A 26,304-nucleotide genomic window follows, 5' to 3' on the forward strand; every position below is an offset into this window, starting at 1 on the left:
GGTTGGACAAGGACCAAAGGTCCTTCATCTTCAATGGCAAATATAATAACGCTGCAGATTTAACAGCAGCTTCTCCGCTCCTCTGGGCCATTTCATTTTGTGGCAACCATTTTTCAATGGCCGTCAAATAATGCAGCAGCTGACCTGACACTGAAATGTGTCTTTGTGTATGTGCATCTGTATGTGCTTGTGTATGTGTGGATTAAAGGGAAAAGGTGGGAAAATTGGGATCTGTGAAAATTCCATTCAATTAAACTACTCGAAAAAATCGAACTTTTATTTTCCGCTTCGAGCCAAACCAACTATTTCTGATAGACTGTGGGCTTTCATTTTTTTTAAAGAACGAATTTTTAAAGTTTGATATTTATTTGTAACGGTTATTTTATACGTACTGCTTCCTTTCTTCACATAACCTCAATATCTTACATCTGGTTGTAATGAACTTGGCCATTCTATAAAGCTGATAAATGCATCTATAGTTTATGGCTAAACACTTTGTGGTTTGAGCTTACCGCTTTAATATTAATTAATTAAATATTAATCTATGAAGTGCAAAAATGTTTTTTTTTTTTAGCTAAATTTTACATTTTGACTTTAAAAACTCAGGAAAAGCCGAAAAATAGTATATCCTGTGTTCTCTTATATTTTGTGTATACGTGCATTACTTAGGCGTTGCAAAATCGTGTTGAGTAGGGTTATTGGTGCTTTGTGTAAACGGTTTGTCTCCGTCGTTTGGTCATAAATAGATTTTTAATTCGAACTTATTGGGCGCTGAGCAATAAATATTTGTGTGCGTGATTTTCAAATCAATTGATAAATTAGCTATAATTGGTTGGTAAATTATAGTTATTTTGAGAGGAAAACGTCTGAGTAGCTTTCGCAATATTTTTTTCTGATTAAATTTGATCGATAAATATTTTTGGAATGGTCGGTAAATTACAGAAAATGTCCATGCCACCAGATGTCTGATCAAAAAATTAAAAATAATGTTCTGAAAATGTATACATAAAGAATATATGTAAATAGAATATATTTTTGTATCGATTACACAAAGATTGGCAGAGGAGTTCTCATCAGGGAAACGAAAGAAATGAACAGAGTACCAGATCCGATCCGACCCACTAAAAAATTCGACAGACGATTGTCGTTCGTGCCCCCATCAGCGCCACCGGCAAATGGCGGACAAAAGAAAGGCCAAATGAATTGGCTGTGGATGTCGCCTGCCGACGAGTCCAGGGCCGCGTTTCGCTCATCGGGAATATTGAAACGCATGAATCCGGCAAAACACACACATTTATGCCTTACCCATTTGAAGTCCGTCGAGGACTCATACTCTTGGCCAGCAGCTGTCGCCTTGCCTGCCTGGCTGTCCGTCTGTTTGTCTGTGTGTGCTGGCCATTCAATTCAAACAGATTTCCCGATGAAAACGATGTAAAAAAAAAAAGAAAAACTGTAATTCATTTAAGTGTTCTTTTGAGCGTATGGGTGGCCGCATGGCAGCATGCTACATGCTGCATGTGTGCTCTGTGTGCCCACATGAAATTTCATATTTTTAATGACCAACGGGTGAAAGAATGAATGGAATGGAAAGAAAGAAAGTGCGCAAAGTTCGGGAGGCGAGGCGAGGCAAGCCATGGCAAGCGATGCAAGAAACTCAAAAGCAAACATCACTGGGATCTGGCAGCAGGACCTGCTGCTTCAGAAGCTAGGCCGGCAGAGGATGGGAGAGGGTGCGAGTGGATGGGAAATAAAATAAAATCCATATATGCATACTTTGCATTTATTAAAAAGAGAGAAGAGTGAAAGCGAGGGGAAATGGGAGAGGAGCGTATGGAATTTGAATTCAAAGGATATGGATATATTGCATGAAAAAGAAAGGAAAATATGCAACATGCAACATGCAGCACATTCCATTCTCCGGCTTAAAGAGCGCTTTCTCTCTCCCTCTCTCTGCCTCTTTCGCTTTTTGGTTAATTTTTTATTATTCCGAGAGATGAGAGAAAAATCACAGCGGGGCAGCGGCTGCCGCGGGCGGCACTTGAAGATAAGCTCTTCGTGTGCCTCGTCCTGCGGCTCCTCATGGTGCAGCTCCTCGTGGTGGTGCTGCTGCGGCTGCTTCTGTGGAGATGTTCTTAATGGTTCAGTTGTTTGGTTAGCAAATTGAACGAAAACAAACTTGAAAAGTTCTTAGCAGCATCCGCAGCCTCAGCCCGATGATGGAATGGAAAGGGGAAATGGGAATAGTTATGCAGATGCAGTTCCCTTCCCTTCCATCAGAATATTCCTTTTTAAAGTTCTTTGCCTGCGATTAGTTTTTTCCGATTTTGCCATAATTTGAGTCGAATGTCACGGGGCGGGCATATCGATTCGATTCATAATCCCTCCCTCAACGACAGCATTTAACGGGGGGAAAATCGGATGCCAGGATCCCCTGGAATGCCCTGCAACTGGTACTGGGCCTGGGGTGGGATGGGAGGCTTTTGTGAATAATTCAATTCAATGAATTTGACACTGCCAGTGCCACTGGCACTTGCACCGCCGCCCTTCAGCGTCATCCCTGTAAGCTGCATTGGCATTCAATTGAATACCAAACAGATGAACAGATGATAGATAGATATATTCATGACTCGACTCGTGCCCCCAGGACCTGCGATGACCGCTGAGTGCGTGGCATAATGATCATGTTTCCGTTGGTTTCTGTGGTCCACTCGTGAATGTAAATTACAGAAATTACAGTTTCAGGACACACCAGTGGGCCCCCCTCCATCCCCCTCCAGTGCCATATCTCTCCAGTTCAATTTATTCTGTTTCATTGAGTTTGTTGTAATTGTTTCAAAATTGTTACAATTGCCGATACTGGCTGTGCGGCGTGTGGCATGTGGCAAGTGGCAAGGGCAAGGTTGCTGCTGCAGGCTAGGAAAAGGGGTGGGGAAGCGTTTAAAAATTGATGTTGCAACAGCCGTAGATTGCAGATGCAGATGCAGAGGAAGTGGAAGAGGCACAGTAAAAAGGAGGTTAACATGACCTGTCCTCGGCCTTAGGTCCATGTCCGTATGCCCCATGCCCCCTTGTGCATCCCCTTCCCGACCATAACAATAACGAACGACGCAACACTTATGTTGGTTTACTTTTTGTTGCTGCCACCACCACCACCACCACCACCACCACCCCTTGCAGCACACTCTCCTGGATGGCTGCCGCACAATGAAGTGGAAGTGGCAGTGGCAGTATCCTAGGACCAGCAATAGCCGTAAAGAAAGTACTGCCACTGCCAGTACTGCAGCCACATTCCACATTCCATATGGTACGACTCGTTAATGCTACATGCTGCATGCTACATGACAGTTGCTGTTGAAATATAACCTTCACTTGCAGCAGCCATCTGCAGCAGCAGGTCAAAGCCTCAACGTGGTTTGGTTTCTTGTTTTTTTTTTTGTCTTTGCTTTCTTTCTTTCTTTTTTAAGGCCAAACCCAGTGGCAAAACCAGGGAAACCGTGCAGAAAATGTGAGGCAGGATGAAGAGATAAGTAAGAAACATTTATGCCAGAAATGTCTATTTGTTGCAAAAAATATTCAAAAATGCAGAAAAAGCTTCGAGTCGCAGTTACCCCATGCACACTTGAGCATGGGTTTTGATCCACAGTTTGATCTACAGCTTGAGCTGTACATTTATGAAGTTTTATTTTGCGCTTTTAGCTGCAAATTGTGATATCGTTTTGCCCGGAATAATCGGACAATCAGTGATGAAAAACCTTCGCCATTCGGGAATGAAATTAATGGCTACTTCCTCTCCTTATTTCTGTCTTCTTCAGCGACCATAATCAGAGTTGAGTGTAGCGAGAGAGAAAGTGGATGGGGGGCAATTACAGCAGCAGAATGTAGTGTATAGATAGAGAGAGAGAGAGAGAGACAGTTGTGGGGAAAGTTCTGCCGTTTAGGCGGGAAAAAATGTAGGGTTTATATATATATTTTTTTTAATGGCTTTCAATGATTAAATTGCTGATAACAATTTTAAGCTGCACTTCCTTTCTTTGCCGCTCTGCCCAAGACTCTTTTGTGTTACGCTCGTTAGCATCTTGTTGTTGTTTTTGACCAACTTTCCACAGAGGGAAAAACACAGACACGAAGGCTGCAAGCTGGAAGGCTGTTGGTTGGGGAGGAGTTCCATGTAAACTTTAACGTGGGCATAACAATGTGCCCTTAACTTGGCCCAGACACTGCTGCTGCAGTTCTTTCCTTCTCTCCTACGCTCTCTTTCTTTCGTCTCCGCTCTTCTGTCTTCTGTCTGCTCTCTGCACACTCTTCTTCTGTCTCTGTCAATTTCAATGTGCAATTACTTGGAATTTGTTTGAAGTTTGTAAAGCAGAAGCAGCAGCAGCAAAAGTTTTTTCATTCCTTCAGGGTCTCCTTCTCGTCCTTCCTCTCTTCCTTCTTCGTGTTACACGCACACACACATTAAAAATTTAATTACGATTCCATGGACATCCCACAAATCGAAATGAGAAATTTATTCAAGCAAAAAAATACATTTGGAGTTCTTAAGCATCCACTGAAAAAACGAATTCAATCCAACGAATTTATTCGCGCACATCTTTACACATTGTGTGGATGCCACAGGCTTTGTGGCATTTTCGAGCATTCAACTAATCGTGTAACACTTTTTTTTTTAGAAAATGGAATCCATGGTTAAATAACGAATAATTGTTTTCTTTCTGTTGGAAAACTTTAGAAATTTATGGTTACAAAATGCTCATTCCTTCCCTCAACTATTTCCTCCAAATTTAATTACGCGATAGTTTGGATTTTTTTTTTATTTATTACGGTTGTAAGTGTCTTTTAAGTGTATTTCTGATCCGAAGACTTAAATATTGCGAGGCCTCCGTGTCCATTGTTGATGCATTGTTTTCCTTATGAATCCGTTTCGCGGCTTATGCCACTGCTGGTGTCCATTTCGAATCTTGAAACCAGGGACTTCGCCACGGCACATGGCATGGGGAATAAATTAGGACACGTTGTGCATTTTGATGGGGTGAAAAAAGGCTGAGGATGGGAATAAGTAGGATATTGAGCTAGAGCAGGTCTCTGTTTTGCCCTTTTTCGCGTCATTGCCTCCTCCTTTGGCTCCGCACAAAAATGAGGTGGCAAGAAAATATATAAAATGGGTGTGCGTGCGGATGCGGAGCCAGAGGGTTGCCTTCACGAAAAGCGCTCGGTTTTTCCACCCTTTTATGACTGTTTTATTTTATGATTATTATGACTTTTGATGTCAGTCAAATGGCTGTAAATATCAATCGGGGTCAGAGGTTAAAAATCTGTGTAAAACACACAAACCCACACCCACAAAACTGCTTGCTTCGTTGCAGTTTCCATTGCCATTTCCATTTTCACTTCGATTTCGATTTAGTTTTTATGGCTGGCGGTTTATCAAAAATGTCGACAGTGAAGCAACTCGAAACTCAAAACTATTTCAATTCCCCAATGCATACGGATATGTGTGCAACATACAATAAATAAATATCTCTGCCACACGGCCAGCCAGACAGCCAGCCATCAGTAGGGGCAGGGCCAGACAATAATCGTAATAATAATGACAGCAACACCGATGTACCAATCGATGCGCAAGAAGCCAAGGCAATGGCTGTAAACAATCTGTGGAAAAGGATGTAGGACGGGGGAGGAGTAGCAGGAGACTGAAAAAGCCAATCAAAGGATGAGAAAACAGAGAAAAAGAGAGATAGGAGAGAAAAATAGTATACAATTTTCAATGCATAAGCAAACTCCAACCAACACCAACTTCACATTTTTTCCCATGAATAACGAATGAGCTGCCAATTTTCGGAATGTTTTTGCTGTTATTCCTGCCTTGGCCAGAGCTGCCAGACTGGTGTTTATCGATTATTTATCGATAGAAGAGAACCATGGATTAGTATGCTTTAAGAGGCAAATAACAAATAACTCGAGGGAAACTATCTGGATACAAGTTTCCAATGGAAAATTGTGTGTGTTTACAGAAGGATTTTTGTATGTATATACCAAATTGAATCCCACATGTGGCATAAAGTTTACTTTTCTATATTTCTGGTTGAATGAGTCACCTTGGAAGCCTTTTGCTGTCTCTACTTCCTACTTCATCCTGTCAAAAGATGTTCATCTCGGATTTCTGTGTTTATTTTAAGATTTTTCTCTCTCTTTTGTTGTGGTCATTTTCTTGGGCTTGGTTATATGTTTGTTTTATGAATATCATTCAATTTATTTCTCTAACAAAAAACCAATGCAAATGCCAAACACACGCACACACAAACTCTTGATAGAAGAAACACGCTATACGCACGCAAATAAGACAAAAAAAAAGAAAATAAGAACGAATATAAAGCCACCGCTTCTTCCAGCCAGAGAGATCTGCTCTGTATATAGAATATAGTATTTGTTGTATATCGTTATGTACCCCACTGTATTTCTGTGTATGTGTATGTGTCTTTCAATGTATGTGCGCTTGTGCCTTTAACTGTACCAATGTTCCATTCCGTTTCGTTTCTTTTTCAAAACACACGCACACGCTATAAAAATAAACAAAAAAAATATATAGAAAAAGTTGCTTTAAAAATTAAAAAAAAAAACTAATGAGAACGATGAAAGGGAAAAAGCCTTTCCGTTTAACTTTATGCAAATGAAATGAAAAATTACGCACAAAAAAACCAAATGCAAAAGAAAAAACCAAACAAAAATGATAAAAAGACGACAAGAAACAAATTCGAAATTAATTTGGATTGAATAACAAAAGAGTCTCTGCCTTGGCCAAGGCCTCTCTTCACACAGTTTCAGTTTCAATTTCAATTTCAGTCAAGGATAAAGCGACAAACGGCAAACAACGACAAACCAAAAATAAAAGATAAAGAGAACGAGAACTAGCAAAGGAGCAAATGTAAAGCAACAAATGAATATAAAATGAAGTGCCAAAGTGTTAAAAGCAACAAAATTCAATTTAAGAACGAAATCTAAACAGAAAAAGACAAGCGAAATAGAGCAAGAGACAGAGAGAGAGAGAGAGAGAGAAAGCGAGTGACTTTAAAACGGTAATCGTTTCGGTTTCGTTTCGTTTCGTTTCGCGCGATTTGCGGTGTTTCGTTCTTCTTTGGTGCGTGCTTTGCGTTACGTTCCGTTCAGTTTCCGTGTTTCCTCTCCTGTATATCTATCATTTTTTTCCGCTGTCGGGCTCTCTCCAAATGGGTTTCAATTCCTGATGATGGAGACATTTCTTGTCCTGGGCCTGTGTTTTATCCTGTACGAAGCATTGGATTTCTTTCAAGGCTGCATCCACAGCAACACCCCAACGCCGAGCGACCAGATCGAGGCCTATCGCCGCGAACTCGACGAACAGCGCCAGCAGCAGCAGCAGGAACAGTTCCTAGCGGGTCTAACGCCCCTGCTGGGTGCCCAATTTGCTGCCGCCGCCGCCGCTGCCGCTGCAGCAGCCTCCTCAGGCTCTCAGTCGACGCTGGGCAGCACCACAGCCACGCCCACAGCCTCAACGGCGAGCGTCATTAGCGATTCGTACGACCAGGACACACATTCCCATTCACAGGAGGTCGCCTCACAACAGCAGCAGCAGCACTCCCTGAGTACACCCGGACTTTTCCGTCCTGCTGCATTGGGTTACTACGATCCGGAGGATCCGCTGCATGCCACATCGTCGCTGCCACGTGATTTTTACTACCTGCAGCAGCAGCAGCTGAAGAACAAGGCCAGCGCCAAGTCGCTGCTCTCAAAGTTCTCGTCCACGAACTCGGACAATCGCATCTACCCCGAGGCCGGGGCCAGCACGGGGCACAGTCTGCTCGGTGGAGGAGTCATCACCCATCAGCCACTGCCCGTGGTGCCACCCACTGAGGCATCATCCTCGAGCCTCTTTGACTGCCAGCCACCGGCTGTGGCACCGCACCAGCTGCAGGCGCCCTCGCCGTTGCTCCTGGAACTGAAGCGTGCAATAATCAGCCATCAGTCGCACGCACACACCGTGTTGGACGAGGACGACGAGGAGCTGATCAGCAGCGACAACGGTTGTCCACAGTGCGAGGAGGAAGAGCAACAGCAGCACCAGCGGCGCCAGGAAGAGCTCTACGACAACGAAGTCGAGGACGAGGAGGAGGAGGACGACGATCTCTCCTACAACAGCAACAGTCCACCATCCTCCAACCGCGGAACGACGACCACGGTGCACAGCAGTGAGCCGAATATCAGCGCCTTGCTGCCACGCATCCATCACATAGCCATCGACGACCTTGGCACAGCGTCGGGGACGTCGGCCTCAACCAACGGACACTCGGACTCCATTTCTGGCTGCGGCCTAGCGGCCACATCACACGCCGACTTCCGGGAGATCGAGTGCGAGCGTCTGCGACGCAAGTGCGTGAGCGTAAAGCGCATCTATAGCATATCGGAGAAATTCTAAATCAAAACATACTCGAAATTCGCTATTCGATAAACAACTAACTGTCTCATTAACACCTGTACAAAGCAATCGATCAAAAAAAAAAAGCTCAGTAAAAAACTCACCATTGCACCACCCGCACCGCCAAAAACCAAAAAAGAAATCATCGCTCAAAAAAGAATCGCAAAATCAAAAATCAACATTATCAAAACAAAAGCAAATATCAATCGAAAATCTCAAAAATCAATTTGAAAAAAAAGAACCAAAATCCAAATGCAACCAAAATCACAACAAAATTGCCCACAAAAGCGAAACACCCCACACCACAAGGTTAGCAAAAAGAAAATATGCAAGCAAGAAAAACCCATCGAAAATTCACCATACAAATCTGGAGATTCATAGATCCGAGGATCCATGCCATACAATCAGCACGACAGACATAAAAAATCTGAGAAAAATCCAACACGAAAAAAAAATATATATATTACAATAACAATTATTGTTGTCCCCCACAAAAGAATTTGCACATCTTGAAGAATTTACCTTTTGTTTTTCCAGTCGGTTTCTGATTTTGTAGCCTCGCACACACAAACACACTGCCGTTTGCCTGCCACAAGATGCAGCCAGCACCATCACCCGAAGCCCAGCATACGGGATCAGCCTTTCACTCAAGCCACCTTTCACTTGAATCACTCAATCACCAATCAATCACTGGCTCGTTCTAACGCTTTCTATTTCTCGCTCTCACTCTCACTCTCGCTCTCAATCGCAAGGCATCGCATCGCATTGCATCACACACTTTTCACTTGAGTTTTCCATTACAGCACCTCTTGGTAGCACCCACCGAACCACCCAACCAACCACCAACCATACACTTTTCTTACAACATATAGTCCTGTTCATGGATAACAATCACATCGAGAAAAGGATACTAGAATATTACAAATAACATCCTTTATGCCGCGATCTCCGCCCTTTTTATTTGTTCCCTTTGTTCCCTTAAACAAAAACATGTATTTATTATCTCTTAGTTATTTATTAAGCGTATTTCAGCAGCAAAATGCTAGAGATATTCATCGATTTCGTTAGGGAAAAAGTTAGACTTTTCCCTGATTAATTGTCTTTGGATATACATATTTCCATAGAAAATCAACAATCTTTCCTTTTCGGTCTCTTTCTCCCATTCACTCTCTTTCAATCTGCTCCCTCGACACCTTTGTTCTCATTCTAGCTCTCTGTTTTGAGCCACAATTCATTTGAATATCTGGACCACATTTGTAGTACATTGGTTGCACTCGTCATCAGATGAAGCCTTTTGCATTTCGAATAATTTTCAAAAAACGTTCTACAGCAAAGTTGACCAAAAGCCAAAAGCAATCTCACTCCTTGTCTGGTGTAGAAAAAAATGCCAGTAAGAGAAACAGAGAGAGAGAGATGGAGATATGATATTTAAATAGATTTTTGCATACGATTATTGCCAAGAGAAGCAGATGGAGGAGCAGAACCAGTGGCAGAAGGGAGCAAAAGTTGTTTCAAATTTTGTGTTGTACATATATTTTTTTAGGTGTGGGCGGGGGGTGGGGGTGGTTTGCGGTAAGGCTCAGATTTATGCGTGTGTTTATCCATTGGAGTCACGAAAGGTTGGGGAACCATACTCTCTCTCCTTCTCTCGATTTTTCTCTCTATTTTTCATTCCGGCCACAGCTTAAATTTTCCTGCCATCAGGAACTTTTTGTATTTTTGTTTAGATATTTTTTGTGTTGGTTAACTTTTTGGCTCTGTTGAATTTACTCGGGGAATTCTTATGGGTAGAACTTTTATGCGGGTGGGGAGGAGGGGTTTTGGTAGACCAGAGTACGAGAGTACCAAAGGACCAAAGGACCCCAGGAACAACAAATATGCTAACTAGTTGCTGGCTATTGCCATGGACTTGTGCTGTGCTGATGGCTTTAAACCTCTGCTCTGCTCTGGAGTGTTATGCAAAGTAAATTGTACATAATTGTCAGGACTAGGACACACAGCAGAAAGCGAGCGAGAAGGCGGGACAGAGGACACACGCACGCATATACATACATATGTATGCAAATGGCAGTAGCAGTAGCAGTAGTAGGAGCAGTAGCCCAGGACAATGACTAATTTTGCCATCATTGTTGGTGGCATAACACACAGAAAAAGTGAGGACGCACACACAAACACACACGTACACAAAAAAGAGAGGAAGGATGTGGCATTACTATCATAGCTAACAAATTGTCGCAGCAGCCAGGATGACTGTCTCTCACAATTTTTGGCCATATCCTTTCAATTATTCTATATATGGCGCTACGAATTCTGCTTCGATTTCATTTCTCGTTACCGAGTGCCATTCCCATAGATACGCAAACACAAAGACGCATGGATGTACATACATATGTACAAATGTATGTAGGTATGTGTGTGTGTATGTATGTGCCAGCTGTCCGTTTATCTGCCTGTGTGTCTGTGTGTGTGTGTGTGTGTATCCTTGGCCCGCATTTTTCCTTTACTACTGTTTCGTATCCATCCCTCTGGTGATTCTTCTTTTGTGTCCAGCAAGAGAGAGAGAGAGAGAGAGAGTGGGAGAGAGCAAGAGAGAGACAGAGCGAGCAGCAGCAGCATTCAACGTTCAACGGTTTTGTTGTAATCTTTTGGTCTTTTCTTCATCATCGTTTAGCTTGATGTGGTTTTCCCTTCGACTTAATCAGTTTTGCTATTGTTTGTTTTCCCTCTGTTCTCTGTTCTTTTCTCTGTTCTGCCACACACACAAAAACACACATGTATGTATCCCCCATTTGCCAACCCCACCCTCTCGGTTTCCACTCTGTTTCTCTGTCTGTCAAAATGCGAATACGGATGCCGGATCCTTTGGCCATTCATTTCTTTGTTGCTTTTCGTCGAAGGATGCCCAGAAAAGTATGCTACGATGTTGGTTGCAATTATAATAAGCAGAGGCAGAGAGAGCGGGAGAAAGCATAGATGTCCATCCTTTCCCCAAGGACATGGCATTCAAGGGTAATATTCCTTCTACATCATTAGGCCACCGCCCTCCGTTGCCATGCCTTAACAATCAGTCATGGGTTAAGAGCTTAACCCATTCAACCCAACAGCAACAACATCATTTTCTGTATGGCAAACATTTTTTGACCAAAAATCAAAATCCGCACATGGGAAAGTTATTTCATTTTAACGAAATTTAAGTTACATAAATAAATCCTCCCCCCACTCCCTCCATATAATCCATGTCCCCCCACTGCTACTGTTCTTTGCCACTGTGCCACACACTTATCTAGCGTTAGGTTAATACCCAAAAGAGACATATTAGCAACAGACTTAGGCTGAAAGCAGAGCCATGCTTCAACTCAATTAATCTCCACAAACTTTGAATTTACACAAAAAAACACTCAATTGGTTGGTGAGAGAGGGAACTTTTTTGCCTGCTCTTCGGCTCGGGGTGGCAGTGTGCTTTGAGGGTAGCTGTCAGAATTATACTCCCTTTCTTCAGTCTAGATTTTCCATATATTTTGGCTTCTAAATTAATCGAAATGCTTAATATTTGTGTCGCTTCACTTATGGAAAATTTGTGCAACGCATAAGCCGTTCCTGTGCCTTCTACCACATAAGTAATCCTCGATTATGTTATTCACTACGCAATTCCCATTAGTGTATCTACTCCCCGGGCCAACTTTTACAGCCATCAACGAACCGAACTGAAGAAATTTCCACTAACATGCCTGTCCCCAACAGAGGAATGCATGTTTTTGCCGCATCAAAGTTTCCTTTTAGTTGCCATGCGGATTCCGCTTTGGAATGCATTTTATCATCAGTAATTTTTTTGCTTTAGTTTTGTGGATTTAATGAGAGCCTTTCCCTCCGCCGCACTGTTTCTGTGGCAACTTGTTGAGTCCCTGCCACTGACAGGATATAGATGGATTTCCCCCGGGAAATTCGTTTTGCAACAAAAAGTTTCACAACCGCAGAGTATGCTTCAAGTTTTAGTTCGTGGTATTCTCTCTCATACATTTCGGAGGTCAAATTCAGCCCCATGTGGACTGCACAGATATAGGAGCGTCGCCTGCTGGACCGCGCCGGAATATGACGCTCATTAGGAGCGCAAGAATCTCGAGAACAACAACAGCAACTGGGGCACCGTCAAGCAGAAGGATGCGATCCTCGATCGCGAAAAAAAAAACCCAACTGAATCCATCGATAATTCTTGATATTTACTATGGTCACTCTTCACTATATATTTCCATGGTAAAAAAGTGGCTGGAGTCCTAAAGTTTTAATGTTGGTCCAATCCCAGAGATCCAATCCAATCCCACTCAAGCAATTCGTGGATCTGCCATAGAAATTGGTGATGTTTGTGAAGGTGCATTAAGCTGATGAAACATTTTTTTCTTCTGCAAGTGAAGCTCTTTATCTGCAATCTCCTGTGAACGTTTACTCCTTTCTCCAGACTATCGGTATATATGTATATCAGACGTCTGTACCAAAAACCTGTTGCCATTACTTTCCATCTGGAATAACAGCTTTCGCCTTTTTGGTGGCGAGTAAGCCAATAAGCCTGAATACAGTGGTGTACCTATGTATCATTCACAGCTATGATTCGGCGCCAAAACTCTGATTAATTACCCGTAAGCATCTCGAAGAGAGACTTGCAACAGCTCCTTCGAACACAAAGGTCATCAAAAGTGAGCATATCTAACTCGTGTTTCAGAATAGGTAAATGCGGTTTCTAGACACCTTGGTGACCTATCTCTTTAAGTTTGATTTAACGGTCGTCCACAACAATTTTGTGAGATTTGGCTATGTTTTTGTCATTGGTCCCAGGTTTTGGGTATCTCATCTTCTTAGCTCGTACGTCCGCTCTTAGATTCAGCAGCCCGAAACTTTACAGCTGTAAATGATATGGCATAACCCCCATAGACATCGTCCATCTCGATTTTGATTTGTGAAGGCCGAACAATATTCATATTTTTCCATTTTTATATGATGATTATCGAATGGAGGAAGCTGAAATTTTGTCGCGAGCATATTAAGAGATTCCTTATCACAGTAGCCAGTAGTTTGGTTAACGTAGACGGTCGTCTTCGTTGTCAGTCCAGAAACTTATCGGACAGCCCTCGCATGTTGACAAATAAAAAGAAAAGAAAATATTTAAAAATCATTTTTTATTTATAGGTAGGCCGACTGCTTTTCAGCCCGCCCGCTTATACGTATGCCTGTGTGTGTCTGTGTGTTTTAGTGCCATATGTCATCTTCATATGTGTGGATGTGTGCATGTGTTTGGCGAGGACTTTTGTGGTTATAATTGAGTGTAGTGTGTGGTGTGCTGTGGCAGAAGCTTAAGTCATCTCTGCCCCCAGCTTCTTGTGTGCCGCACTCGCCACACGACCCTTCAACGTGTTGAGTTCTCGACCCGGCAAACATCCGCGCTTGGTCAGATCATCCAGCTTCACGGCAATCACCGTATCGATCTCTGTCTGGCGTTGCATTTCCGCGGCGCGTGCCTTTTCAAACTCCATACGTTCGGCGGCCAGTTCACGGCGACGCGCCCTTTCGCGCTGCTCCATCTGGCAGGCGACGCCCAAGCGGAGATTATTCCGCTTCACCTTGTCCGCGGCGGCCTCAACTTTACGCTGCTCCGCCTCCTCGGCGCGGAGCTGCATCATGACCCTGTTGTCGCGCTCCCGTTGCGTGTAGTAGCAGGCCTTCATCTGACTGAGGCGATCGAGCTGCTCGAGATTCCCCTTGCGGAGCTCGTCGGCGATGCGGCGCTCCTTTTCGGCGGCCTGGCGCTCAGCCTCGCGATACTTGCGCTCGAGGCGCTCGTGCTCGGCTATGAAGCGCATCTCGTCCTGGTTGTCCTTGGCATTCATCATCTTCTCCTGAACGACAAACAGAGCGTCTCGCTGGCGCTTCACCTCAGCCTGCTGGGCCTTCCTCTCGGCTAGCTCCTGTCGCAGCTTGGCCTCCTTCTGCAGCAGGTAGTCGTAGGCGCGCTGCTCGTCACTCTGATCCTGCTGGCACATCATGCGCACAAACTCGCGATGCATCTTTGAGTACTTGTCCAGCTCCTGGCGATAGCTCTGCTTCCCCTTGGAGACGGCCTGGACGTGGTGGGCCTCCGCTTTCTTGAATTCATCGACAGCGACTCGCATCTCGTGTGCCTCCTGCTGCTGCCGGTCCTGGGCGGTGTACCGCATCTTTTCGCGATCGAGGATCTGCTGGCGGACATCCGCACCATACTGGCGGCGCTTGATCTCATCGGTCGCATCCTTCTGCTTGTCGGTGCCCCACTTACTGTTGTTGTACTCGAGATTCTTGCGCGCCTGATGGGCGTCACATTCTGCCTGGGCGCGGTCAAGCAAACGACGCTCTTGTACCTGTGCGGTCCAAACGGCGCTGCATTTGGCCTCCGAAATGGCCTTGGTGGCCTCCCGCACTCGCTCATCCATTTCGTATCTGACATTCAGCGAATGCTGCAACACCTTGAGGCGGTTCGCCTCCGCTCGCTGCTCCTCGTCGACGTCGGCCGCCTCCATATCCTGCTGGCGCTGGAGTTCCTTCTCGCGCCGCTGCCCGTCAATGGCACGGAAATAGTTGCGTATCCGTTCGGTCTCTTCCGTCTGTTGGCGCTGCTCTTCCTGCTTCATGGCGTGCTCGGCCCGCTTCTCGTCGGCGGTCTTTGGACGACCCGACCGCATTCGCTCCAGCTCAATGGGAGTGAGCTCGGCAAAGCCCTTCGACTCCCACGACTGGCCCTGCACATGGAAGAACGTAGCCTTGCCGGACTCGGCACGCTTCTCGCTGGGCGTCGGTTTGTTGCCGCCGACGCGACGCGCCATGGCTGCCAAGGCACCTGGGACACGTCCCGGTGGACGTGTGCCCGGCGGCAGCATGCGCTTGCCATTGGCGTCCTTGGTCTTCACCGCCCTGTCCTTGCGCACGCCACATGGGATTTCCTGCTGCTGCAACATCCCAGCAGCTGCATTCTCGTAATACACCAACTTTCCGCTGCGATCAAAGCAATCGGGCGACAGCCGCGCCCGTGATGCCCGCGGCTCGCATGGAATTTTTTCCTTTAGCATCTTTCGAGCGAGTAATTTTTCCATCCGAAAATAAGTTCCTACAGTCTGTCTATGCTGGTTTAGTGTGGATGGGGGACGGGGGCAGTACGCAATCTCTGACAGTATGATCGAGGCCTGCTTTTTGCACCCTTGGAAAAACAAGTGGAGGCGTGGAGTCCTGCGTTTACTTCCGCCTGCTTTGAGTCGACATTTTTGGAGGCGTTGATGCTTGGCCCAGCCACAGAGCCATTTGCCCATTCTTCTGTATTCAGTCAGTGGTCCATGCAGCAGCCCCTCCACCCACTTGCTGCACGCTTCTTTGGCTTCTCTCTATGCCGCAGCAGCGGCAGCTGCAGGTGGCATGAAAATTTAATTACACGCCTCGCTGAGATGCTGCTGCGGACGGTGCTGCCAGTGCCACAAGAAAAATTCTGGGATAAACGACGGGGAAATTGTTGAACAATTTCATGACAAATTGAGTTGTGGCTTAGCTTAAGTTTCCACAGTCTCCACTAGGGAAGGGGCGATGTGCGTGGGCAGATTATGTTGCAAGGAATGTTGTTGCAAGTCAAAGAATTCATAAATCAAGAAAATACACTTTGCAGCTTAACGTTCTCCATTGGAAAAATATGAAATTTCCAGAATGGAAAGTATATGTCGCCACTAAGCTGAAGAATTTTGTTAATTTTTGAAATTAACTGAATATTTTTGAGCTTTCAGTTTTCACTTCCTTAGACTGCAAATTGTGTGCCCCAAGCACATTTCTAGAAAATCTTTAGACCTGAAGAATAAACCTTGTTCCGCTCCGCTCATGAAATTCCACTCTGTTCCCTTTTTTAATCAATTCCCAACCACTATGTGCCTCTCTTGAATTAATTCCCTTTTTCAGAATTTTAAGTTTCCTTTAAATATGAATTATTTCTACTACATGCACTACGCATACGCCTCGTGGTCGTCTGGTCCACTCTGGTCTGCTCGGGTCTGTCCTGTTGTGGTCGCTTGGCCTCTTATTTTTCTGAACACACAACAAAAACTTTTGCACATTTCAATGGCAATAAAAGTGATTTAATAAGGCACGAAAGCCAACGAAACGAAAGGCGAAAAGCGAAGGAAGCCCAGAAATGAAAGAAAACAAAAACAAAACAAAACAAAAAATCCAGAGTGAAATCAATTTGATTTGTCGCCACAGACGATTGTTGTTGGCGGGGCATAGACAGAGAGGAAGAGAAAGAGAGAGGCTGGGCCACGCCCAGTGCGTGTGATTAAGTGCGCGTTTAATGTGCACGCCATGGCCATAAAACAAATTGTATGCAATGCCAACAAAAACGGAGACGGAGTCGAAGAGAACCCCGTGGACCCCACTCAATCCTTCAGCTTAAACTTTTGTTGTGTTCGACTGTGCGGCTGTTCGCCTGCTCGCCTGGATCTGTGGGCTTTGAAATGTAAATACAGCTCATTATTTCCAATGCCCTGCCATTCATTTGCAAAGTTTCCATTCGGCTCACAGACTCTCACTTGCCAACCACTCGTGGCAGTCGCTCCTGCCACATCGAACACTGGCCTGACGCTGCAATCGTCAAGTGCTGTAGCTAAAGATTTTCCCTATATTTTTAGCACATCTTTCGATAGATTTAATTTTTTTTTTTTTTTTTTTGATATTTAATCGCTACAGCGAAATTGGTTGGTCGCAGAGATGAGTCCGCATTGACCAGGTACTTCAGTTTTGTGTTGAATATTATAAAAAGTTGCGATAGATTTAATGATGCACAAGTTTTGACCTAACAATCGATATGTCCATAAGTTATCGATAAAAACAACACTCATCGATAACACAACTCCAAGTGTAATTATTTGAGAGAGAGCTCCCTTCGAAAGTTCTATTCCAATTTCACTAAATTGTCTCTAGTTTCCGGCCCAGTGTGTCATGTGTGGGACAAGAACTGTGAGTGGGTTGGGGGAAGTGGTTCTTGGGTCACCTTTAATTAACTGTAATGCCAGCTGGTGGCAATGCCAGTGGCAGTGTGGCAACTTGGCCAACGTGTGTGTAATGGTCTCTCCTTGCCACAGGATATGTGTGTGTGTGTGACCCGCTCCAAGGGTTTATTATTTTCACTTAATTTTTGCTTGAATTCCCCCTTGATTTTTGTTTTCTTTTTTTCTGGGTCTGTTTTTGTTTGGTTGTTGATGTTTTTTTTCTTCTCTGCTGTGCTGCTGCTGCCCCGAACTTTGGTCTTTTGCTTTGCTTGTCTATTCAATTTACGTGCCACAGAAGGAGGCAGGAGGCTGAGGTCGATGCAGAGGCAGAGGCGAATCAAATGGCGAATCATCACAGCTAGGCAGAAAAAAGAAAACAGACAACAGAAAAGAAGAAAACGGAACCCAAAAGAATGGATTCTCTTGTTTGTCCGGGCGGGCCTAAGGATGGCAACAAAATGCCGCTCAAATTGACTTGGCCCGGTCCCAAAAGGTAGGGGCAGGATGACTCGACGCACACCCACACAGACACACACAGACAGACAGGTGATGCTAAAAAGGATCTCTGGATCGTACGTCCTTCCTCTGCGAAGAAGGCAAAAGTCAGAGGCAACTTCCTGTCCTGGTGCTGGTCCTGGCTTGGTCCTGGCCCTGGCGACAAAGGCATGTTTCGCCTGCTGCACAATGGCAAATAATTCATAACTTGGCTCAAAAGTTTGATTTAGCTGCAGTTAATACACTGTTTGTATTTGTGTATGTGTGTGTGTGTGTGTGCCACCCAAAGGACAACCCACACACACCGGCCCTGCCCTTAGAAATTCTCGACAGTCAGTCCTTTTCCCACAAACAAAACTCTTGGCATATTTCTGCTTCTCATCCTGTTGGCCATACGTCGGTTTGCATAAATTGTACCAAGCCACAGCCCTTTGCCCCCGTAGTAGCAGTAGGCAGAAAGGACGCACGCTCCTCTGCCTGGCTCCTGTTGACAGCAACGTTTCTCCTTTTCTCTGTGTCTCTCTCTAGGGCAGCAGCAACAGCAGCAGCAGATAAATTACGCTTGAAGCGCCTGGGCCAATGGAAGCGGAAGAGCCAACGGATGATGGCAGCCAAAGCCAAAGCTAAAGCCAGAGACAGAGATACAGCAAGAGCAAGAGCCCACAGGCCAAGGACTGTATGCTTATTTTTCTTCAACTGTAACTGCTGCTAGAACCGTAAAAGATGAGCTAGAGAAATGTGCGGGGTACAGGGGGGCATTGGAGTGTGGGGCATGGTGGCATCAGGGCACACATGAGGCCAGCTTTGGGCGACAGGCGACAAAAGTTTAACAGCGATTCGTTTTTTACTTGCTTTTCTGCAGAGTTAAAGCTTAAATTTTAATATTTTGTGAGTTATCGGTTAATTATCGATAATATAAATCGATAATTCATGATAATTCATTAAACTGGGAAGTTTAATCGAAAAGATCACTCATGGAAAATAATTGTAAAGCGTTTAAATAAGAATTTACAGAGCAAAAATGAAGAAATATTTATTTCTGACATTCCTAAAATCGCGAGAACCAAACGATAACCAAATGGGTCTCAAATGCTTCGATATTTTCTTGAATTTTCAACGAAGATGTTTTTAAACTTATTTTCAAAGGTAAAACTTGACGATTTATTATCCTGTGGAATGCCTGAATGCCACAATACTTTGTCAGCTTTTGACTTCCGCTTCCTGGCGTCTTCCTTATCCTGGCATTTGCCTATCTCTTTTGCAATGTCTTCGGCGGCCTCGTGCAACACGAATACTGGATGATGCCTGGAGCGGTTATAGTCTGCTATAAATTTTTAACAACCATTTAACTTGAATTTTATTAGTCCCCAGCCAGCGGTCAGCACAGCACAGAATGATGGAGCGACATGGCCTCTGTCATGTTTGCTTCTGCTGCTGCTGCTATTTCAGCTGTTTGTGTTGCTTCTGTTTCTGCCTCGTATATTTTTGATCCAACAATGTGGCAAAAGCCGATGCCGATGCCGCACAATGTCGCACATCATACTGTGACATTTTGCATTTTGCAGTTCATCTTTGGGACATTCCAGTGTCATTTTTATGGGGCCCACTTCTTAGTTATTGATAGTGTTCCAAGCTGCCACACTTGCCTCACTGTGTGGCCCATAAATTTTACAATAGGCTGGCTGTGACAGTGACTGTTGCAGGCTAACAGCTGAAATAACAGTCACTGGAATGGACACTGTAGGCAGCCTCAGTCGGGACTCTCGTGCATCTCCCAGTTGTGCGCCCGATGTCGGCCGATAATCATCTCTGGCAAATCAACCAAAAAATAATCCAGTCTCCAACTCTTTCTTTCTCCTGTTATTTATTATTTCGTTTTAATCTTGATTTTCTATGACTTTTCTTTATTTTTTGGCAAATTCTTTTTGCGAGTTTTTTCCCTTTTCGAATTTCAGTCGAGTGTGTTGGCTTTTTTTGTTTGTTTTTGTATCGTTTTCCTTCCGCTTTTTGGTGAAACGAAAACGAAAAAAAAACACAAATTTTTTCAGTTGAATAAAATGTGTGATGCAAGAGGAGATAATCGAAGAAGAACCACCATTAAAAATTACCAAAGCAACAACAACAAAAATAAATACAAAAGTGAAAACTAAACGAAAAACTCAACCAGAAAAGAAAAGAATAACACCCACAAAATCGTAAACTCAAAACGAAACTAAAAAAAAGCAAAGAAATCAAAAACACACGAAATCATTCGAATCAAATCGAATCGAAACCAAACAATCAACCATAAGCCGTTAGCGTTATCGATAACGATATCGATAAACCGCTAGAGAACCTAAACAATAATTATGGACTCCTTGGAGCGGCTAATGCGTGCCGCACCGCTGCCACGGATGCTGACGAGCGGCGTGGTGGCCACAGCGGCAGCAGCAGCAGCCACAGCTGCCGCTGCTGCCAGCGGGGGCAAGGGCAGCGCTGGCATCGAGCAGCGTGCCCTGGTGCATGCCTCACTGGCGGCGGCCACAGTGGGACGGAAGGGCCGCCACCTAACAGGCACCTTCTGCCTCACCGGCGACACCATGGAGGGCATTATACAGTGTTTGGTATTTCTCAAAGCATTCTCGGTAAGTCGGGAAAAGAAAGAATACAAAAAAAACCCTACACACGAAAAGAAAAGAGAGAGAGTGGGAGAGTGTAGTCAGTTTTCCCCATTACCATCATCCCATACCCACCATATGTACATATTCCCATTCACATCATTATCATTGCCCTCTGCGAAATTGAATTTAGTTTTCTGTTTGCGCTCGACTAAGTTTCCAACAATTTTCCATTTCTTTTTTTTTCGTTTTCGTTTAGCTGGGACTTGGGTTTTAGGCCATCAAAATGTGCAATAGGCTGTAAATAGGCAAATACATTTTCCACACACACACGTAGATTGGGGAGGGCGGAGTGTGTGGAAAGCTGATTTTGGGATTTTATAACTACATTTTGTACGTGGAGGGAGAGAGAGACCTCTGACCCACTTTATGGCACAGTCAACCGACCATAAGCCATTCCACAGAGACACACACGGCAGCAGCAGCATCCCAGCATCTGTGCATAAAGATTGTCACATATTTTCCCGAAACACACACACAAAACTTATATATTTTCAAACGCATTTTGCTAACACAACGTTCCCTTTTTTTCTCTTTGCAGGTGAGTCTTGAGCTGTTGAAGAGCAAAGCACTCCAGCATCAACAGATTTGTGAATCAAAAACATAAACATAAAGGTCATAGGTACAGATCTCCACCAGGTATCAAGATAGTCATCAGGGGGTAGGTGCGGCCAGAGGGTCTATATTTTGTATTGATGCACTCCGCGTGCCGAGTGCCATGATGTTGATTCGGTTATGCTTCAATCCATGGCCCCCCGAGCGACAGGGGCAATGCCTTACTGATCGAATGAACGAACAGGACAGCACAATCAGCGATTACACTTGTTATTTCATTATTTGTCATTCATTTTACTCGCGCGGTTAAAATAATTAATCACAAAAACGTTTTAAAATCGATTCAAGTGAAAAGTGTGTGCGGCCTTTTCTGTTTTTTGTTTTTATTTTTTTTATACCCGGTACTCGAAGAGTAAATAGGGTATATTGTATTTGTGCCAATAGCGGTTGTATGTAACGCACAGAAGGTAACGTTTCCGACCCCATAAAGTATATATATTCTTGATCAGCATCAATAGACGAGTCAATAGAGCCATGTCTGTCTGTCCGTCTGTCCGTCCTGATGAGCGCCTAGTACTCAGAGACTATAAGACCTAGAGCCACAAAATTTTGCATCCAGACTTCTGTATGCTCACATTGTTACAAGTGTATTTCAAAAATGAGCCACGCCCCCTTCCGCCCCCGCAAAAGGGAGCCAAAACGCTATTCCGTAGAGAATGACCATATCTATCAGATCACCAAATTGGGATCCGATTGGATCATTATTATAGCCACAATGAAGAAATTAATTTGCAGTGGTCAAACCCACCCCGTCCCGCAGCTTATATTCGTTTTTTACACATTCTCTCATTCACACTCTGCTTCGCGCAGTTTATGGCCTCTGCCCCGACACGTCTCTGCCGCTGCCTCTGCCGCGACTCTGCCCTGACTCTGCAGTGTGTGTCTCTAGGGGAGGGTGGCGAGCTAAAGGAGCGTGTTGGCGAGAGTAGTGTTGTTGATGTAGATGACAGATGAAGAAAAAATGTAAAATTTGACAAATAACCGCTAAGTTGCAGATGTAGTGCTGAGTGCCGGGTATAAAAGTTGTGACGCGTAAGAAGCGTCTCACACGTCCCTTCTCGTTTTTGCTAGTTTTGTGGTTTGCAGCCTATGAAAATTTTCAATCGATACAAAATTGTGTGTTTAATTGGATTATTCTTACATGGTCATTCAAATGGAAGGGGAAATCGATATGCGGCTGCAATACTTGTTTAAATAAATTGAATTGGTAAATTGCATTTTAGGACTTTCGTTTTATGTGCGTTTATTTGGTTTGTAATACAAGTTCTGTGAGAAAACGATTAATAATCGATTTTTTAACGTTATGTGTGGCATGTAGTGATTGCAAATCGATAAAATTGTCTTTCTTTCTGGCCCCACAAACATTTCATAGCTGATTCGCCCGCAAACCGTTCTTTGAGCATTCGATAATCGAAGTAATCGTAGTCAAAGCCAGCATTACCATTCATTTGATATTCCATCAAAGCGAACCACCGACAAAGGCTAAAAGGCACATTGAAGGGATTTTTTCTATTAAATGGAGTTAACGGGAGAACGTACACGAAGCGTATACATACATACGTATGTGTAATATTAAACCAATTAGTCGTTTGCCTCTTCGCTGTCCGCATGCCTGTTTGCCTGCCTACCGCTGACCAATTGAATTAATCTTACGGTCGGAGCTTACAGCTCCAATTAGCTGGCACTCGCATTTCCAGTCTAAATAATTCCATTTCCTGTAGGATGGATCATGGTTTTTGTCTGGCCCAACCTTTACTATGGTTTATCTCGGACTTTATTTATGGATGGAGTCGTTAGCCTATCCGTATTCCGATCTCAGTTGCATGTAAATTACGTTGCTCAGTGCCCCCACTACGGGGGTGGTGTCTCGTGGTTTAATTGAGAGTCCTGGCCCGTATCCGGGTCCTTTTGGCTGTAAATGCACTTAACACCCAATCGGTTCCACCAATATCTTTTCCCCTGAGACGGGGGATAGACAGGCAGGCAGACAGACAGTCGGGAGTAGGCAGGGATTTAGATGGAGACCAACATCGAGCATCGCGCGACTGCCTGCGGCAATTGCAGGCCCATTAAAACTGACACATTGCGATTGCTTCTCCCACTTTTTCCCCTTTTTTTTTGTGTTCGTTCGTTGCCAGACACCAACAAACAAAAAGAGTGGGGAAAAAGAGAGAACAAGTGAGATGGAAAGAAGTAAAAGGAAGCAGCGTAGGATGAAAAAAGGCAAAAATACACAGAACACACCCAGGGGCGGGCGTCGATGTCTGTTCTGTCGCATCTCACAATCAGCCATAAACAAAGTACAGAGGATACAGGCAGGCAGGCGGGCAGACAGGGAGGATGGCTGATCAATCTGTATTCGACGGCCACATACCCATTAAAGCGAACCGCGCACCTGTAAGCCATGGCTGCAGGGGCATGCCCCATTTGAGGCGTTGATGAAGGCGAAGGCGTAAGCGACTTTTTACGCATCGTTAATTTTGTCCCTGCGGCCTCCACTCATTCTGTTAGTCTGCGATTCAGTCATTCATTCAGCCTGTCACTCAGGCAGTCAACCAGTCAGTCAGTCAGGCATTCAGTCATTCAGTCAGTCAGTCAGCCAGTCAGTCGGTCTTTCATTCAATCAGCCTTTGGGGGGAAGGTTGGGGATGGCTGTGCCTATCGTTATAATGATGTTGCTGGAGTCTCTTCCCCCAGCTCGGTGCCTTTGACATCAACACCATCCACCAAATGCGGCCGTGAGTCGTGATTTACTTACCGCCAAACCCCACCATAGCCCCGTTTGCCACCCACTCAGCTGTCATCCGCTTATATACGGACTCTCGGCTCTGGGCAATGGGATCTGTTTGTGTGTTTGTGCGTTTGTGAGCGTGTGTAAATTTAAATGATGCACAAATATGAAAAGCAATTTACATAATATCCTGCCAAGTGTAAAATGATTGTCAATTCTGTCTGCCACTGAAGCAGAGCGAACGATGGAGCCAAGTGAATGGAACGAAATGGAATGGAATGGAATGGGGCTGGGATTGGGACTGCCAAGTGGGAGTGGAAGTCGTGATGGCAAGGGGAATGGCAGAAACGGAACCGCATTAGCCGCCGTAGAAATTGTGGGTTGGGTTGGGCCTTAAATCGATTCGATTTACTTTTTTTCCCACATGATTTTCTTCTTTCCAATTATCGATGGGTTGCCACAGATAAAACATGAGGAAATACTATTTCCCACTGATTGCAGTTGTCGTTAAAGAAAATGGCCATCGATAGTGTCACTATCGATTGCAAACGATGAGTAATTAAAGCCTAAAACTACGGGAAAAAATACATTTCAATGGGGTTGAGATTTTTTATTCGAATAATGAATATTCATTTATTCAGTTGAAAATATAATGAAAACTCGATTAATTTGGAATGAAGAATAATTGCACATGTTTAATATATCGATATTTTTCGATACACTGATGAAAAAAAATAACCAAAATATATTAAATAATCTCAAAATGTTGATATTTTCTTTTCGAAATTAATAATTTAATAATAATTAATAATATCATTGTCGATAACTTATCGATGACCCATTTCTCGATTGAAATGCAATTTCTTTGTCCAGCCCAAAAAATATATTTTTTGGAATTTTAATCGATTTGCAACCACTCCCTCTGTCCCCCACTCTCCGCGTCAGCAAAAGCCCCACGCCTTTGTGGCTGCGCGTCAAAAATGTTTGAAATTGATGATGTCGCCGCACGTTATGAGGTTTAATATCCCGGATAATGACGACAAATTGCGCAATATTTGTGCACCAGAGAGTGGAGTGGTGTGGCATGGTGCGGACGGAATGTTTGGTATTGTGCTTGTGATTGTGGGTGTTGATTCCTTAAGTGTCTTTGGCCGCCGCCGTCGCTGTATCTGCCTTTGCGGTCAAACATGATTGATGAACGCTAATTAATGTGGCTGGGGCTGGCGTCTTCTGGCAGCCCACGTCTGGCCCTTCCGCCCCCAGTCGTTTCGATTTGCTCACAATTTGTGTAATTAATTCCCATCTCAAGTGCGTTTATAATTATGATGCGCACTGTGTTCGCGACAGCTTCAAACTACCACAAACCGCTCAACAGCTCAACCCGCTGAACCCACTGAACCGTTCAACCCGCTGTAGCAGCAAAGTTTTCCCTTTGCCAACCACTCGAGTGCGACAGCAGCCACAGCAACAATATTGTGTGCATCTTATGTAGCACTCAGTGTTGCTGCCACTTGAGGCAGCGCCCAAAAAACAAGCACACTGAATACTCTTTCCGGGTTGCCTTTCACTTGGTGGAAACTTCTACAGTCAGACAGAGAGAGGGGACGCTACCGGACGGGACTCGTGTCGCTGCTTTAATGGTGGACACAAGTGGCTGTCTCAAGGCTCAAGATACAGTGGGACTTGTAACTTAGGACGCTATTCCAGGCATAATATTGAGTGCAAATAAGAATTATCAATTATTCTGTTTAAGATTCCAGTACACTCGTCTGATGATCCTATGGTACCCTTAAAATATTGATAGTAAGTGCCCTTAGTGTCCTTATTTTTGTAATTTGTGTGTCAATTATTGCAAAATGTTCGCGAAAAATCGATTATTAACCAGCTTTACTTTTTGGTTTGAAGCCTTTTTGGGCAATTTGTAAACCCGTCGCCTCCACCATCCACATCCGGCCACTCCTCTCTCTATCTCTCTCTCTCGCCTTCGTTGTGCAGGTGAGACGCGAACGTGATGCTTCAATCTATGCAAATTTGCGTACACTTTTGCAGGAGCGGAGCGGAGTGGAGCGGCACAAACATGCACAAACACGTCGTGCAGTCGAACAGTTGCATCCCACCACCACACCGATGCCACACATGCCCCTAGCCCTTGCCGCAGCTTCTAGCCCCAGCCGCAGCCCCATCTGCAGCCCCAGCTCTTAGTCAAACAGAATCGTTGAGGTGGGTTTTTGTGCCACTCATGGATGCTGTTGTTGCTGTTGTTTGCTTTGGGAGGCAAGGCCCTTCAAGCACTTGCTTATTATGCAGTCGTGTGTG

At 44.5% G+C, this 26,304-nt stretch overlaps 3 protein-coding genes across 26 annotated transcripts in view; 2 read left to right on the forward strand and 1 right to left on the reverse strand.

Annotated features, from left to right (window-relative positions):
• LOC117900589 (neurobeachin) overlaps window positions 1-26,304 on the forward strand; it is a 185,220-nt gene that overhangs the window by 95,771 nt on the left and 63,145 nt on the right. For 7 of the 22 annotated variants that reach the window (XM_034811067.1, XM_034811010.1, XM_034811018.1 and 4 more), the window contains exon 1: window positions 20,295-20,609. The exons of 8 other annotated variants lie outside the window; for them this stretch is intronic. In XM_034811067.1, the coding sequence (XP_034666958.1) occupies window positions 20,334-20,609 (276 nt within the window). In that variant the 5' untranslated portion in view covers window positions 20,295-20,333. Of the gene's footprint in view, window positions 1-20,293; window positions 20,610-26,304 lie in introns of those variants that run through there. 7 more of the 22 variants (XM_034811109.1, XM_034811155.1, XM_034811116.1 and 4 more) reach the window with 5 other exon arrangements.
• LOC117900739 lies at window positions 7,165-20,158 on the forward strand. 2 transcript variants are annotated; one of them, XM_034811227.1, is made up of 2 exons: window positions 7,165-8,403; window positions 20,034-20,158. In XM_034811227.1, the coding sequence occupies exons 1-2, from the start codon at window positions 7,241-7,243 to the stop codon at window positions 20,035-20,037; spliced, it is 1,167 nt and encodes a 388-aa protein (XP_034667118.1). In that variant the 5' UTR covers window positions 7,165-7,240; the 3' UTR covers window positions 20,038-20,158. The 2 variants fall into 2 exon arrangements, with proteins under 2 accessions (XP_034667118.1, XP_034667110.1); XM_034811219.1 differs by lacking the exon at window positions 20,034-20,158 and having other exon boundaries at window positions 7,166-8,625.
• LOC117900717 (trichohyalin) lies at window positions 13,723-15,614 on the reverse strand. Of its 2 annotated transcripts, XM_034811194.1 has the most exons (2): window positions 15,326-15,614; window positions 13,723-15,268 (listed from the first exon to the last, which is right to left on the reverse strand). In XM_034811194.1, exons 1-2 carry the CDS (start codon window positions 15,559-15,561, stop codon window positions 13,792-13,794), a joined length of 1,713 nt encoding a protein of 570 aa, XP_034667085.1. In that variant the 5' UTR covers window positions 15,562-15,614; the 3' UTR covers window positions 13,723-13,791. The 2 variants fall into 2 exon arrangements, with proteins under 2 accessions (XP_034667085.1, XP_034667076.1); XM_034811185.1 differs by having other exon boundaries at window positions 13,723-15,613.

Source organism: Drosophila subobscura, chromosome A (genome assembly GCF_008121235.1).
Source record: "Drosophila subobscura isolate 14011-0131.10 chromosome A, UCBerk_Dsub_1.0, whole genome shotgun sequence".
NCBI lineage: Eukaryota > Metazoa > Arthropoda > Insecta > Diptera > Drosophilidae > Drosophila > Drosophila subobscura.